Source organism: Knufia obscura (assembly GCF_036327395.1).
Source record: "Knufia obscura strain CCFEE 5817 isolate CBS 148926 chromosome Unknown scaffold_1, whole genome shotgun sequence".
NCBI lineage: Eukaryota > Fungi > Ascomycota > Eurotiomycetes > Chaetothyriales > Trichomeriaceae > Knufia > Knufia obscura.
This window is the reverse complement of record NW_027042687.1, coordinates 3,242,496-3,257,156: the sequence shown is the minus strand read 5'-3', so window position 1 is coordinate 3,257,156 and position 14,661 is coordinate 3,242,496. Positions and strand designations below refer to the sequence as shown.

Here is a 14,661-nt window from a genome sequence, read left to right as displayed (position 1 = left end):
CTCACCTTGGATTTGCTGAGTACTGGACACCGTCCATCGGCGCCGTAGCGTCGAGCACGATTCGATGCGAAGGAGCATCATCGTACAATTGTTGAGGTTGTATAAGACCATTACCTTGTCCCTCGAGTACGTAGTATTGTTGTCTTTGACCGTTGTATGTTTGCGGGTCCGGTTCAGGCAGATATTTGATGGGCCTGCTCAGCATGTGCCTATCGTCCGCCGGCTCATACGCGACCTGTCTGTAGGCAGGCACGCCGGCATTCGAAGCGACCCTCGCAGAGTTCTGGACATACGAAGCTTGTGCAGGATAGTCGTGCATCGTGGGAAAGCGGCTCTCATGCAGGTGCGTCCTCGGCGACGGCACATACTCGTCGCGGGTTCGTATGACAGAAGGCATGCCACGATCGAGCTGCTGGGATGACGCAGGCGTTGCCAACTGACGATCAATGTCGACCAGCTGTCGTTGTCGAGGCGGCCGGTTCTCATCAATCATTTCCACGTCTCTGCCACCTTGCCTCGGCCGCGACAAATAAGGCGATGGGGGTGGACTTTGACTTATTCGCATCCGCTCCGTTGCTTGCTGCGCACTGCTTGTCAGATCAATCAGCTGAGTATGGCGCTCAGGCGCCACGTTCCTAGCATCACGATGCTGTCTTGCATAAGGTTCGAATTGATTGTAACGGAAAGATGTAGACTTGTAAGCGCTGTCAGAATCTTCAATGGACTGTACGATAGTGCCATCATCGTTCATGCTGGGCGTCCGTCGGTGATACTGCGGCCGATGAGGATGGGGTGAAGCAGAACGGCGACTTTGCACGTTGACTGGGACAGCTCGACCTGTGGGTGGAGTGTAGTTCCGTCTTAGTGGTAAAACATCTCCAGGTGGCGGTGGTAATCTTTCATACAGTTTTCCATCCGCACCTCGGAACAAAGTTGGCGGACTTGGTTGTCGTGCGATGCGTGCCTGTCGGTTGTCAGTGCTGTCTCTGGGCAGTCCTGAGCCATATAGCTCATTTGGTGCATATATCACGCTCACCGGTTGTGGTTCCTCAAGTACGTAACGCACTGGCGGTATCTGCTCATATACCACTTCTCGTGGTCCAGGCGCATGTCTGGTCATGGGAGCATTACTCAAGGGCACTCGAGCAAGAACACGTGGAGCTTCCTGGCTCGCAACTCCACTCTGATACTCATTCCTCACCTGGTCCCAGAGTGCATATCGACTTTGCTGTTGCCGCGATATGACATCAGACGCAATTTGTACTGGCGCATTTCTCCTTGAGGTTTGGGGCACATAGCGATAACCTTGTGGGGCATCCTCACCAGACGAAGGCTCACCAGGCGATACAGGTCTATGCTCGGTTGTGACTTCGGGTCGAGCTGGCTTGCGCACGGGCTCTACCTTCATGTCTTTGCCCTCGACAACTTGACCTTCTTCGAGCTCGGATTCTGATTCTTCTTCGTCTGACAGGACAACAACTTCGCGGACAGCATCATCAACAGCTCTTCTGCTTGCCTCGGTCTTATCGTTCTCGTCTCCTCGCCACTCGACCAGCTTCCTCAATGTGGTCTTCTCGACCATGTGGCGAGCTTCATTGTAGGGCACCTGTCTGAGCAATTTGTCGTAATTTGTGTAACAATGACGGATGTGGGCAACAACAGAAAGCTGAGCTCTACGAACAAGAGGAATCTCTTCTGCTGTACCAACTCTGTTGTCGCCGAGCTGGAAAGCGGTCTTGATAATCTGAAACAGATCGTTGTCCGGGATCTTAGGGAACAGGTCACGAATAATCTCCTTGGCTTCAGTGTTGATGGTCACTTGGTCACGAATGTTTTCGTTCAGCACGACCTCTCCTTTCTGGGAGATTTTCATGAACAACTTCTCGGACTCTTGCTCGCCTATCAGGCGCCCAGAACTGTCGACGCGGATACCATAGTGCGAGCAGACCTGCGAGACAACTTCAGTGGGGATATGGTAGCCAATTCTGTGTACTTCTCGGGATAGCTCGTGTCGCTGAGCATGTGGTGTGGCCTAAACACAAGTCAGCTCCAATACTCGCGTATATAGCACAAACCGACCGAAACCGCCATGATTTGTTGTCCTCCTCTTTTCGCAAACGCTTTCATGGCCGCAGTCAGTTGTGTATTGCCGGCAGGAATGAAGGTGTATCCAGGAGGTGGCTCTGCATGAAAGGAGAGCTGTACAGTGTGAGCCATGCCTTCACGTCGCGAGTCTATGCCATATCTCACCACAACCCTAAGCTTGTCATCGTCTTTAGTGCCTGCGCTCTCAAGCACGACCTTGTGCTTCTTCCGCTGTTTCTGCACTTTCGCTCCGCGGACACCGCCAGAGTTCTGGGCATTGCCCTTGTTGTTGGCTCGCTGAGGAGCCATGCGACCCATAATCACAAGCTAGAAATGGGCAATGCGAAAAACGTTGAAATGGTAATGGAAAGAAAGAACTGGGGTAGAAGGATAAACCTAGCGCATCAGTTTTGACAAAAAATAGTCCAGACACATCGACAAGTGCGTGACAAATCCAGGGAATGTTGTATCGTGTCAGTGCAGCTGTAAGCGCAGTCGAGCGAGAGCAGCTATGTGCAGTCAAACAGTAGTCTACAGTATCCGGCTGTGGCGATGACCCAAAAGCCTGGAAGTCTGGTGACTAGCAGGACACGTGTTTGCAAGCACAGAATTCACTGCCTCCGATGGATGTTCAATGATATTGTCGTGGTGATGAAGTTGTATGAAAGAGAGAAAGCAGGTCGAAGTTAGGCGCCGTTTTCAACGGACTCGAGGCGTGACTGCTTGGCACGAAAGCCTCGACCACGTGTCGGAGACTCGGAGCCTTTGATTGATACAGCCTTGACAGCAAGCGCGGTCATCAGCTCGCGACTTCCTTTGCTGGTGCATTTTATTCATTTGAGTCACTGCAATTCCCGATTGCAAACCGAGGGCGAAGTGCCGATGACACAGGCCGGCCCAGCAGTCACGTCGGCATATAGACGGCTCCTGCGCGTTTCCCTGGAAGCAGTGCGATTCTCAACACCTGCTCGATATCAAGTTCAGAGCATATTACGAGACAGCTTTCGCAACTCACCCGGTGCAGCCTTCATACCTCGACGGATTGAAAACACGATCGGTTTCCTTGAGCAAGCCAGAGAACACAATGGACTAGAACATAAAATCCTTCGCAATATCCTGCATGTTCGATACTGGAGAGACAATCGCGACAAGCAGAAACCAGTGGGGTCTATGAGAGAGAATACGGATCTTGGCCGAGACCTGAGGCAGAATGTAGGAGGACAGTTTGATGCCACATTGACGGTGTTCAACGAGAGTATGGACTTGTGTCTCAGGGTGTGATCTCATCTGCACAGTAACATGACTGCAAGGTTGGCCTGTAGGAAAAAGCAAAGCTGGGCTGGATCGCTCTTTACTCTGCACACCGAGGCTACAACACGGGGGCAGAGTGACTCGGTAGATGTGGCGTTGCTTGAATGGGGAAAGAACCAGGAAAGAGAGTAGCAGAACACAAGTATTGTTAGCTTCTGGCGACCGCAACAGCACAGTGGTGAGGAAGAGCCACGCGACATCTGTCACACATCAGATCTATCTCCAGGCATTACCCGCGCCTTCTTGATCTGGCACCGACAGGTCTTTTGCATCATGCTTCCCCTGGGCTCGAAGCAGGTGTCACTAGAATCTTGACGTGGCCCTCAACACCAGCCAGCAGTTTCCCAAATCCGTCATCGATCGCCTTCTCCAGCGGCAATCTGCCTGTGATCATTGTTTCCGGATTCTTGATGCGTCCATCTGCAATAGCATCAATAACCTCCTGAAATTCAACTCTCGTATAAGTGTTGGAGCCAATGATGGTGATTTGATGGCGGTTCAGTGCGTTCGGGTTTGGTATTTCGAGTATTGCATTCTCGTAGATTGCAACATTGATGACCATGCCTCGGCCGCGGACAGAGCCTAGTGCGGCTTGAAAAGCAGCAGGAATTCCAGCGCACTCATAAACGTTATGGGCGCCAGCGTTGTGAGGGGAGTTCTCCCGGACAAAGGTAGCAATATCTATGTCTCTCGGTGACAGAACATGTGTGGCTCCTGCTTGTCGAGCTTGTGAGGCGCGAAGTGCTGATGGCTCAGACACTATGATGTTCTTGATATCATGTGCGACGAGAGCATGTATCACAGCAAGTCCAATTGGTCCTGTTATGTGGTTAGAGCAATGAATGAAGGGCGCGAGGCCGACTGTGCTTTGATATGGCAATTCCAAACGACTAAAGGTGTGCAGTCAGGCGAGCACTTACCAGCTCCTAAGACCAGGCAACAATCTTCTGGCACCGGCTTTGCCATTCTGACGGCATGCCACCCGACAGCGAGTGGCTCCACAAGAGCAGCGACATCAAGTGGCACATGATCAGGGACCTTGTGGACAGCTTTCCGCTCGACCACAATGTATTCTGCCATGCCGCCACCAAGGCCGGAATAGCCTAGGAACCCCCAATTCGGGCACAGCCCGTAGGATTCTTGTTCGCACCAATGGCACGTGCCATCAGTGATGATCGGGAAGACAGCCACCTTATTGCCAATTGCGAGGTCAGACACATCTGGTGCAAGCTCGGCGATGGTGCCTGCAAATTCGTGACCTGGTCGAGTAAGTCAGCATGCAGAACATATCAATATTGAGGGTTGCGCCCAAGAGAAAAGACGAATGCATGGAGGAAGGAGCAAGGCGGGTAGGGTCACATGCCGCATACTGCTGGGAGAGTCTCCCCTGTCAAAGGATGAGGCGTGGTTCGCGTGTTCTTTGGGCCAAGGCGGTACTCGTGCAAGTCTGGGTTTTAAGTGAGTAGGAGGATCGCCGGTAAACAACGGCGACAAGCATACCAGAACCACAAATGCCACACCAAGCATTCTTAATCTTGACGTGGCCTGGCTTGATGGCTGGTTCTACGATGTCGTCAATCCTAATATCCTGATAACCATGAAATCGCAGAGCTCGCATCTTTGGGTATCAACGTCCTTTGTTTGGGCCTACAGCATGTGGACGATGGCACTTCGAGACTCATGAACCAGCAGGACTGTATGAGCAAGTGTGCCTGTGGTTGCCTCGTTCCCTCGAGCGGGGACTCTGCTTCCAAAGCATAATATCTTACTTGTCAAAGACGTCTCCATTCAAGCTCAGCGGGGCATGTAGCTACTGTAGTCATAACTGCATGACTCGAAGGTTTCCCAGTCTACCCCAACATATTATCATATAAGTACCTATTGCAGCCATGGAAGTGAACAAGTACGGCACTGCTAGGCCATACAGGAGTCCAGCCAGGTACCTATGGGCAACGTTCACATCGCTACGTGTAGTTTATTAGGCAACGTGGACCAAGGTCGACCTATTTCGAGATTCTTTTCCGTCATATAGCATGTCCATTAGTCGCTTATCGCTTACCACCCTGCGTGTTTAAAGGATCTGTTCGACGACTAATAGATGCAGGCGTCCCATCTCTCAGTACTGTGTAAGCTTGGGTACTTCTAGCAAACAGGTGTTGAGAACTTTTAACTAGCCAATCACAACGCACGAGATATCCTTCGTGCTCCTAAAAGGTCATCTTTCAGCCAATGATGGCCCCGCGCTACGACAGGAACGGCTAGGTAGCACATGAGATCACTGTGTTGTTGTGTTTGAGAGCTAAAAAGTCTGCTTCGAGGCTCGCTCGCGGCGTGAGTTGGCCACATTTTTCCAAACATCAGATGCTCCTCCAACACCTCCAGCAGCGACAATGAGGTGCCCGTCACCTTATAGCATGTCGACATAAGCCCCTCAAGGGCCCTATCACCAGCGGACACCTGGGCAAACGCGTCAAGATGAAACACCAACCTACATGAGCAAAAACATTGTGAAAGAGGAGGAAAGGAAGACACAATCATAACATAACAGAGTGATACCTATGCCAACCATACCCTGGCTCTGTTGGCGCCCATGAATCACTCGCCAGCTTGAGGCCTCGAGCGCTCATAGTCATCCCGTTGTCATGGATGCAGCTCTGGAGACTCATACTTGAGCTGAGTGAAGCAGGCAACATGCCAGAATTTCGCCACCTCAAGCAGCCCAGGCACAACCGGTGCAACGAATACAGTCCAGCCGCATCCACGCGCCTTCTATATGAACATGCATTCCGAATGAGGTAACGCCGTAAGCAGAACCAAATTGGAGCCTGCGTCAACACTTAGTGATGTGCACCTGCTTTGCGTATCGGTCTTGGCAGCATCTACTTACCTTGAATCGCAACTTCTATTCTTTCCTCCTCCTTCCTCTCCTTCCCAGCCCTCATCTACAGTCGCTGAGGGTATAGACCCCATTCCGGGCCATCGAATTGGGACCCTGCTTCTGTGGTGACCTCATCAATGCTGGTGATGCCGACATCGACACTGGGCTCTGTGCCGATCTCACCAATACCAAGAACTATGTCGTTAAAAAGTGATAGGTTCACTGCAGTACATGCATCGTCAGTGCACACCCAACCTGCGACTACGACAGCACCTACCATAAGCCGTTTGCTCCACGCCGGCATTGTGTTCCTGCCCGGAAGCATTGCTGTTGTCGACAACAGTCTCTGGTTTTTCTCTCCTCATTGCTGACATCGAATTTACATCACGATTCCACATGTCTATGCCAGGCATGGCTTTCTTCATAGGTTCTATATGCTTGTCAATATCTGCACTCATAGCTGATTGCTAACATACTATCGACAACGACGACAGAGCCGTCCGAGTACACATCCACGGTGCTTACGACTAGCGAATCCGCCGTCATCGTGCTCTCATCAATTCGACTACCATGGCTGCTCCGTTGGACCTGACTGTTTGTATCTTGCACTTTCTCTTGCCGCACTAACACCGAGACGTCGTCGTGCGCGTCGTTATGGTGGCGCATTATGGCTCAGAGACCCCGGGTATAGGACGGGGTTATGTCTCTGTCGGAGCTCGAGAGGTGGGGATGGGATGACGAACAAGAGGCCGAACACACTGAGATATGTTAGTAACGAAGCCTCACTTGGTGGAAGGTCTCACTCACATCTCGGGTTTTGATACTGCAGATACTAACCAAGGCATGAACAGAGGAGAAGCAAGAAGAGTACAGGAAGTTGACGTCCGAATCACATATCTCGACCAGACCAGTGCGACCAACACCTCGACATTATTCGCCACCGCAAACACGTTTATGGCAGCCAATAACGATCGACGCTGGAAAACAGCTTGTAAGCTCGATCATCATCGTGTACAGATGTATGGTGTTTCGTCACCAGCACATGAACAAGCTACAACAGCCGCCTTTGGCTTGTCGTAAACCGGCGCAGCAGTGCTCGGTATGGGACATCACGACCGATATCTTGTATCCAATGGACGAGCAGCTCACAGTTGATGTTCGATACCCTATTCCACACTTCCGATGCTGAATGGTGTCGACAAAAAGCAAGAGCATTACAAGTATTGGGCGCGGAGGATCTTCGATGTTACCACGTCAAACTGCGGTAAGAAAGAATCAAGAGCGCAGGCAGCAGTTGTTACCACTTTGAGCCCACGACCGCAAGCGAAGGATCGGGCTCTACTGAGTAGAGCTGACTATGTACAAGAGTTGCATATCCCGCGCCTTGGCTATGCTGGATGACGAAGCTGCTGTTGCGGGCGCCGCAGTGAATGCGCTAGTCCCCCTTTGGCCATAACAGCGCTCACCGTTGTGAACTGCTATGCCTGATGATCAGTATACATTCCTTGTCTAGCTCATCGTGAAGCCAAGCAGCAGCTGGATCTCCTTCTGTTGAGCTAGATGTTGGTTGTTATGAGTTCTTACGCAGGCCATTGACCATGAGAACCCCTGAGGAGGAATTTAAAGTAAGTTCTTCAAGCTTCCTCCCATCGACAGAATGGGAACTTCACAAGACCGTGATTCGTGGTCTATACATCACAAAGAACCTGCCCCTGAAAGACGTCCAACATGAGCTCTCGGAGCGCTACAACTTCCATGCGTCGTAAGTTTCGGCGCTCTAGCTGTCCCTACAGTTTGTGCATGATCTATTAACCATGAATAGGACGAAACAGTGGAAAGAGCGGCTCAAAGCCTGGGGCTTTGCGAAGAACGTTGCAGCAAGTGACATGCACAGGATCGTTGAGCACTTTGGGAAAACAAACTTGGAGTCAATGAATCAATCTCATCCGGGTCAGTATCTCGAGTTCGAAGGTCGACAGGTTCCGCTATCCCGGGTAACACGGCATGCTCAGCGAACCAGGTCACCATTATGTCGGGAGCTCAATTTGACAGGTGCTCCTACGAAGGCTCCGCGAAAAGTGATCAATAATGCCAACACGACAAAAGATATTACTTTAGTGCATAACATGAGTAACATAACCCCGAGACCGGCCATTGCGACGCAGCTCATAGCCACTGATGAGGCCTTTGACTTTGCAGGATCGCCTTTTCCGTCGTCGAGATCTGGCATGGATACTGGCATTACTGATTCCTCTAGATCACGCTTTGTGCAGAAGAGAGGCCTAAGCCCAGCTTGTTCAATCAGCGTGGGAGGTCCAAGTCGTAGAGGAAGCGATTCCACTGCTACTAAATTGTTTGCATGTCCTTACTTTAAGCACAATCCGCTCAAATTTTCTGCTCGAAACACAACCCAACTGGCGTACAGGTCATGTGCCACAGTAGTGCTGAGGAACACAGCACAGATCAAACAGCATCTATACCGAGTGCATAGAATGCCAGACTTCTATTGCGAGAAATGTCTCCGTCAGTTCGCGAACGCATCCGAGCTCAACTCGCACGACCGAAGCTGCTTCTGCAAGGCACCATCGACGAGTTTCGAGGGTAAGATGACGCATGACCAATACAGGAAAGTGAAGAAACGGCAAACACAATCTGATCAGAGGGACGGCTGGTATGAGATACTTGACATCCTCTTCCCACAAATGCCTAGGCCAAACTCGCCATATATTGAGGACAATGAAGATCAAGAGTCCGTACACCACGTAGTGAATATATTCCGGTCACTAGGTCTAGACAGAACGCGAGACCTCTACGACGCAGTCACGGGAGACAACCCTGAACAGCCTCCTGTTCGACCTCTACCTGCGTCTACCCGCCACATCTTAGATGAGGCATACGACACCTTCAGTTCAGACCAGTCCTACGAGCAATGGATATCAGGCCCGACAGTCACGAGCCCTACGTCCTTATCTTTCCCTGGTGTCGCTGAGGATCTCCAATCAGATAATGGCCAGAGCAAATGGCTGGATAACCTGTTTCAACTTCCAGACTTCAACCTTCCGTCCTACGATGCTGAACTCGAGCTCGCAGACGACAAGAATGAGTGCTTATGGATTGACCCAGTAGATGGCATGGCCAACTGTTCACCATCCAAACAGGAAGACATGGAAATGGACGTAGCACGTCCGCTGGTGGACTACATATGAGCTCCAGCATTGATCAATACGTTTCTTCGAGTTCCGCGGGGCTCGGAATGTTTCTCTCCTCTCACAATCAGGAGTGACCATGACTTTCCAAAGAGAGCAGTCAGGAATTGCTACTTTCATGCGGTATTTCCTATGAAGGCCCTGTAGTCCAATGCGGACCGTCTGCCTGCCTCAAGTCGTCTTTGTGAGCACACGCTAGCCAATTGGTGTGACATCCAAACCCTGAGTTGAAAGGGCGATGGGCGAGTAAGGATGCAGCAATGCCAGAACAGTTCATACTGGTCGGACTCGTGAATTATTCTATACATATACATAGCTGAAGTGTGGAGATTTATAACACATCACAAGAATCTGTACAACTGACTTCCTCCTCTCATCAAAGTTTGTACCTTCGAGTTCCCCACGATTAGAAGCTCTAGCTTTCTTTTGCAGCCGTGTTCGATATATCCAACAATAGTCGAATCCTGTGCCATTCCTGCCGTTTTCGACATCTCTTCGGACTTGACAACAAGCGAAGCGCCGAACTGATCTGTCAGAGCGCTGTCTTCGAGTCGAATGGCGAAGGGCCTTTGGCTCGACCATTCTGCAGCCGCCTGCTTCTTGCCAAAGCTTTGGTTGGTAAGTGCAGCGCGGTAATCATCTTGCAGGAATACTGAGCTGCTCGGATAAGCCTCGACTGCGATTCCGGTATGCAGGAGTGAAATGTCTTGCAGCCCTTACGGCACAGGTACTGTTAGGACGCCGTAGTTCCCTTCATGGACTTGATCATTACGCCATTGAGTCCGAGTCGATGTCACCAATGATCGGCTTCTGCGACCTCAGATCTTGCACCGGGTGCGCCCACTTTGCACTCTCATCGCCTGCTGCTATCCTGTTCAATCTTTCTTCCTGCTCAGGGTCGAGCTCGAATCTGCGCATGCGCTCTGCTATCCTTGGGTCAAGTACGATATCGTTCATCCATATTCTTTCTTTCTTATCGTCGGTGGCCGGTGGCTGGCGGGCGGATTTGTGCCAATATGGCTCTTCTTCGGTGAGGAGGGACTGTTGTTCGTAGGTTGCTGATGTTTGTACAGGGGAGGAGTCGAGGTCATTCTCTGGTGCTTTGGTTGCGATGGGAGCGGCATCATCTGGTTGGGATGGAGAGGCGAATGTCTCATCGTGCTGGTACGGCCTATAGTTCGCTAGGACTATCGAGGCTGTTTGTCGGCCTATTTGATCCTGTAAGGACCTTTTGTTCAGCCAGTTGTATATCCTTTGGGGTGTCTTGAGGAATCCGAGCAAATGTTGCATATGTATTGGCTCGGAAGGCTCGAGTGTCGTGGGTATATGCGGAGAAAGTGGTGCAACAGAGTATTCTTTTATTGACAGGTATGCGGGCGGTGGATATGTCTTCTTCTTTTCCTCCTTTTCCTCCTCTTTCTTCTCCTCGGGCGGCTTCTCTTGATCTGCCAGGTTCTTCTCGGCAGCTTCAGGCGCAGTAGTGGCTTCTGGGTTCTCGGTTCGTGGTTCGGTGGGAGGATGTATGGGTGAGGGTTCTGATATTGGTTCTGGTTCTGCTGGTTCGTCTAGAGGTCCTAGCCAGCCTTCGTGTATGCCTCGAATGTACTCCTTCCACGTGTGTCTTCCTAGCACGAGATCTCCTTTCACACCGGGTTCTGGCTCGACCATCATTCTTTCTCTCATCAGATCAATTGCCATTGCAGTATCCATCTCTTGCTCTGTTGTTGCTTGCTCGCCCTTCTTCCTCCTTAGCCTCCGTATTTGCTCTGCCGTGCCATATCTGACGTCCCCCTCCTTCCTCCCTTCTATCACTTCATAGTCCATCGAAGCTGCTACCAAGATCGGCTTAATGTACTCCTTGAAGTATGTTCTCGATGAACCCATGCCATCGCCCGGCGCAGCTGATAGAAAGACTGTGAGCTTCCTTGGCATCTGGCGTACGTCCAGCTTTTCTTGCGCGATATGGGCTACCAGGTCGCACCACTTCTGTTGCGTCTTCTTCTTTTCTCTTGAATCGTATGTCTTTGCTGCTGTGAAGGAGAATAGCACACCCCAGAAGATCAACCAGTTCCTCCCGGGCAGCTTGTTCGGGAGATTTGGCAGACCTAATAGGTTAGTAATTGCGCCAGTTGACTATTGTACTCAGCTCACCCATCATGCGAAACACTGGATTTGGCGGCTTCGCAGGCTTTGCGACCTTGGGTGCTTCTGCTGCTGCTGCCGTAGTTGAGCTTGCTTGCGGCGCTCCATCTTGCTTGATGGGCTCAGACATGCCGTCGCGTCTGACTCAATGCGCTTCCACGGCTGATCTGATAAAGCTGAAGCTTTGTCGTCGTGTTCGTTGATTCACAGTGAGCACATGCTCTGATTCTCCGAAAAAAGTTTCGGGGCAAGGCTGCACATCGCTTCAGCACTGCATCTGAGCTAGAGGGAGGAAGCGTTAGGGATCTGCAGCTAAGGGCTTTCGGGCTAAAGTCCCTGGAGTACCGCACGACTGGGGCATCCTGGCGCCGGAGATGGGCCTGCGACCGCACAACCTGCAGTGAATCTGCAGGCAGCGTTTCGCGAGCTCAGCATGCACGATTCACGGTGTCAAGTGAAGCGGGTAGAACCATCCTTGAGAATGTAGTAATAACGTGGCTACCGAGGCCATGGCAACTGTTTCATTTCTCACAAACTGTCAAGCGACCCGATGAACCTTGGCCAGATCCGGTGGAGGGGCACGCTGCCAACGAATAATGCAGACCAGGCTTGGTGGCCCCTGACTTTTAGAGCAAAACCGTAAATGTTGCCCGCGAGCCCGCGTCTGTTTGAAGCACTGGCAGGAGCGAATGAGATGATCCTTTTCTATGCATGGTTAAACCCTCCACCGCCGCTTCCAAAATACCGTTCAAATGCAGGTTCCTTCCTCCTCGTGGTAGACTGTCCTACCACGCCGCATTGACCGGTAGACAAAACGCTTGGACCTCGCTATTGCGCATCAAACCTCGGACACGCTCAACGGTCGGCTACTGTTGTGATACTTCGGGCAGACGTGGTGCAACGAAGCAAGGGTAACTCGAACGCCTGCACCTTCACCGTTTTGTGCAAAGTTGACAGCCATCAGTCCAAGTCCTTCACTACCGTTCACCACCTCCATTACTACCGGTCGTTACTATCTCGTTCACCCCACATCATGGACGACAACAACCGTCTGCGTCTGAACTTTCAGTTCGACAGCCAGCACCAGGGCAATGTTGGCGACCCTCGATATTACCCAACTACTCCCTCGACCTTCCCTCAACCCGTCTATGGAGGACAGCAGCAGGACTTCGCTATGTCGCCGCATCCAAACCAGCAACAAGGCTACTTTATGCAGCATCCCTATACTCAAGCAAATCCTCAGTACGCCCAGCAGCAATACGGTTACCAGCAGAACCTTCAGTCTCCACAAGCCGCTTACCAGATGAATGCGAGGCCTTACATGCAGAATCAGGGGAACGATGGCCCTGCTGGCCTGGTACAACAATTCCAGAATCAAGACCTGTCTTCAACTCCAAGACCAGGACAGGCAAACAGAACTCCTTCTCCTGCTACATCATTACGACCGAGGACAGCAAATGATCCGAGAAGTCAGCAACATCAAGGTCACCTTGCACCTCCTATGCCACGACCTGTGCAGAGAGAAGAGGAAGAAACGCCCAATGCAGACAAGTATTCTGTGAACGTGCGACAACGAGGCACCGCTGCTAAGCAGTTGGTGAATAGCTTCTTTCAGGAGAACCTCGAGCGTGCTAGAGACCGAAACGCTAGAGCCAAAGAGCTGGATCACACCCTCAAAGACCCTAACGTCCCAGAGATTCAGAAGCAAAAGGAGATTAACAACCTGGCACAAAAGGAGGCACGATTCTTACGGTTCATCAGAACGAGGGAGTCTCCACAGAACTTCTCAACGCTCAAGATCATTGGAAAGGGTGCTTTTGGTGAAGTCAAGCTTGTACAACGCAAGACAGACCACAAAATATATGCTCTAAAGTCCCTCATCAAGTCAGAAATGTTCAAGAAAGACCAGTTGGCACACGTTCGAGCCGAAAGAGATATACTTGCAGACTCGAAGGACAACCCTTGGCTGGTAAAATTGCACGCCTCGTTTCAGGACAACGCCTACCTGTACATGCTCATGGAATTCTTACCTGGTGGTGATCTGATGACTATGCTTATTAAGTATGAAATATTTTCAGAGGATATCACGAGGTTCTACATGGCTGAAATTGTCATGGCTATAGAAGCAGTGCACAAGCTTGGTTTTCTGCACAGAGACATCAAGCCTGACAACATCTTGCTCGACAGAGGTGGTCACATCAAGCTCACGGACTTTGGCCTGTCAACTGGTGGTCGAAAGCAGCACGAGAACTCATACTATCAAAACCTGCTGAAGAACGCCACAGAGAAAGGCGGTAACAGAAATTCTATGGCCTTCAATGAGCAGATAAATTTGACAGTCAGCAACCGAGGTCAAGTTAATACGTGGAGGAAATCAAGGCGGCACATGGCTTACTCGACCGTTGGTACTCCAGACTACATCGCCCCGGAAATCTTCCTGGGGCAGGGGTACACATACCTATGCGATTGGTGGTCAGTAGGCGCCATCATGTTTGAATGTCTCGTTGGCTGGCCTCCGTTCTGCGCTGAAGATACTCACGACACTTACCGAAAAATCGTCAACTGGCGCGAGTCACTGTACTTTCCAGACGAACTTGTCCTGGGGAGAGAGGCAGAAGACATGATAAGAGGGTAAGCAGACCTGGACATCCTTCATCTACCAGTCACTAACGTACTTGTAGCTTTCTTTGCGACGCCAACGATCGACTCGGTAAAGAAGGAGGTGCACATGATGGTGCTTCACAGATCAAGCGACATCCATTCTTCCGAGGTGTGGTATGGGATCAACTGCGGAAGATAAGAGCTCCATTCGAACCCAAATTAACCTCGAATATCGATGTCAGCTATTTCCCAATCGACGAAATTCCACAGGAAGACACTAGTGCCATTCACCGAGCCCAGGCAAGACAGAATGCCCCAGAGCAGGATGCAGAGATGAGCTTGCCATTTATTGGTTACACATACAGGGCTTTCAACGCGTTCCAGAACACTTGATGGAAAAGTCTTGAACGATGACCGTGTGGAGTATAGCATATGCGT

The 14,661-nt window shown here is 51.0% G+C and overlaps 6 protein-coding genes across 6 annotated transcripts; 2 read left to right on the top strand and 4 right to left on the bottom strand.

The window, feature by feature from the left end:
- Position 1: 1 nt before the first annotated feature.
- On the bottom strand, positions 2 to 2,403 carry PMZ80_001223 (uncharacterized protein; the record flags this gene model as incomplete). Its single annotated transcript, XM_064869670.1, has 2 exons — positions 2 to 2,032; positions 2,080 to 2,403. The coding sequence occupies 2 exons, from the start codon at positions 2,401 to 2,403 to the stop codon at positions 2 to 4; spliced, it is 2,355 nt and encodes a 784-aa protein (XP_064735167.1).
- A 1,264-nt stretch (positions 2,404 to 3,667) lies between these two features.
- On the bottom strand, positions 3,668 to 5,014 carry PMZ80_001222 (uncharacterized protein; the record flags this gene model as incomplete). Its single annotated transcript, XM_064869669.1, has 3 exons — positions 3,668 to 4,215; positions 4,317 to 4,655; positions 4,897 to 5,014. The coding sequence occupies 3 exons, from the start codon at positions 5,012 to 5,014 to the stop codon at positions 3,668 to 3,670; spliced, it is 1,005 nt and encodes a 334-aa protein (XP_064735166.1).
- Positions 5,015 to 6,338: 1,324 nt separating this feature from the next.
- On the bottom strand, positions 6,339 to 6,940 carry PMZ80_001221 (uncharacterized protein; the record flags this gene model as incomplete). Its single annotated transcript, XM_064869668.1, has 3 exons — positions 6,339 to 6,469; positions 6,552 to 6,704; positions 6,751 to 6,940. 3 exons carry the CDS (start codon positions 6,938 to 6,940, stop codon positions 6,339 to 6,341), a joined length of 474 nt encoding a protein of 157 aa, XP_064735165.1.
- A 932-nt stretch (positions 6,941 to 7,872) lies between these two features.
- On the top strand, positions 7,873 to 9,480 carry PMZ80_001220 (uncharacterized protein; the record flags this gene model as incomplete). Its single annotated transcript, XM_064869667.1, has 2 exons — positions 7,873 to 8,036; positions 8,097 to 9,480. The coding sequence occupies 2 exons, from the start codon at positions 7,873 to 7,875 to the stop codon at positions 9,478 to 9,480; spliced, it is 1,548 nt and encodes a 515-aa protein (XP_064735164.1).
- Positions 9,481 to 10,248: 768 nt separating this feature from the next.
- On the bottom strand, positions 10,249 to 11,752 carry TIM54 (mitochondrial import inner membrane translocase subunit tim54; the record flags this gene model as incomplete). The annotated part of the gene is made up of 2 exons (XM_064869666.1): positions 10,249 to 11,585; positions 11,632 to 11,752. 2 exons carry the CDS (start codon positions 11,750 to 11,752, stop codon positions 10,249 to 10,251), a joined length of 1,458 nt encoding a protein of 485 aa, XP_064735163.1.
- Positions 11,753 to 12,655: 903 nt separating this feature from the next.
- CBK1 (Serine/threonine-protein kinase) lies at positions 12,656 to 14,616 on the top strand (the record flags this gene model as incomplete). Its single annotated transcript, XM_064869665.1, has 2 exons — positions 12,656 to 14,253; positions 14,304 to 14,616. 2 exons carry the CDS (start codon positions 12,656 to 12,658, stop codon positions 14,614 to 14,616), a joined length of 1,911 nt encoding a protein of 636 aa, XP_064735162.1.
- Positions 14,617 to 14,661: the final 45 nt, after the last annotated feature.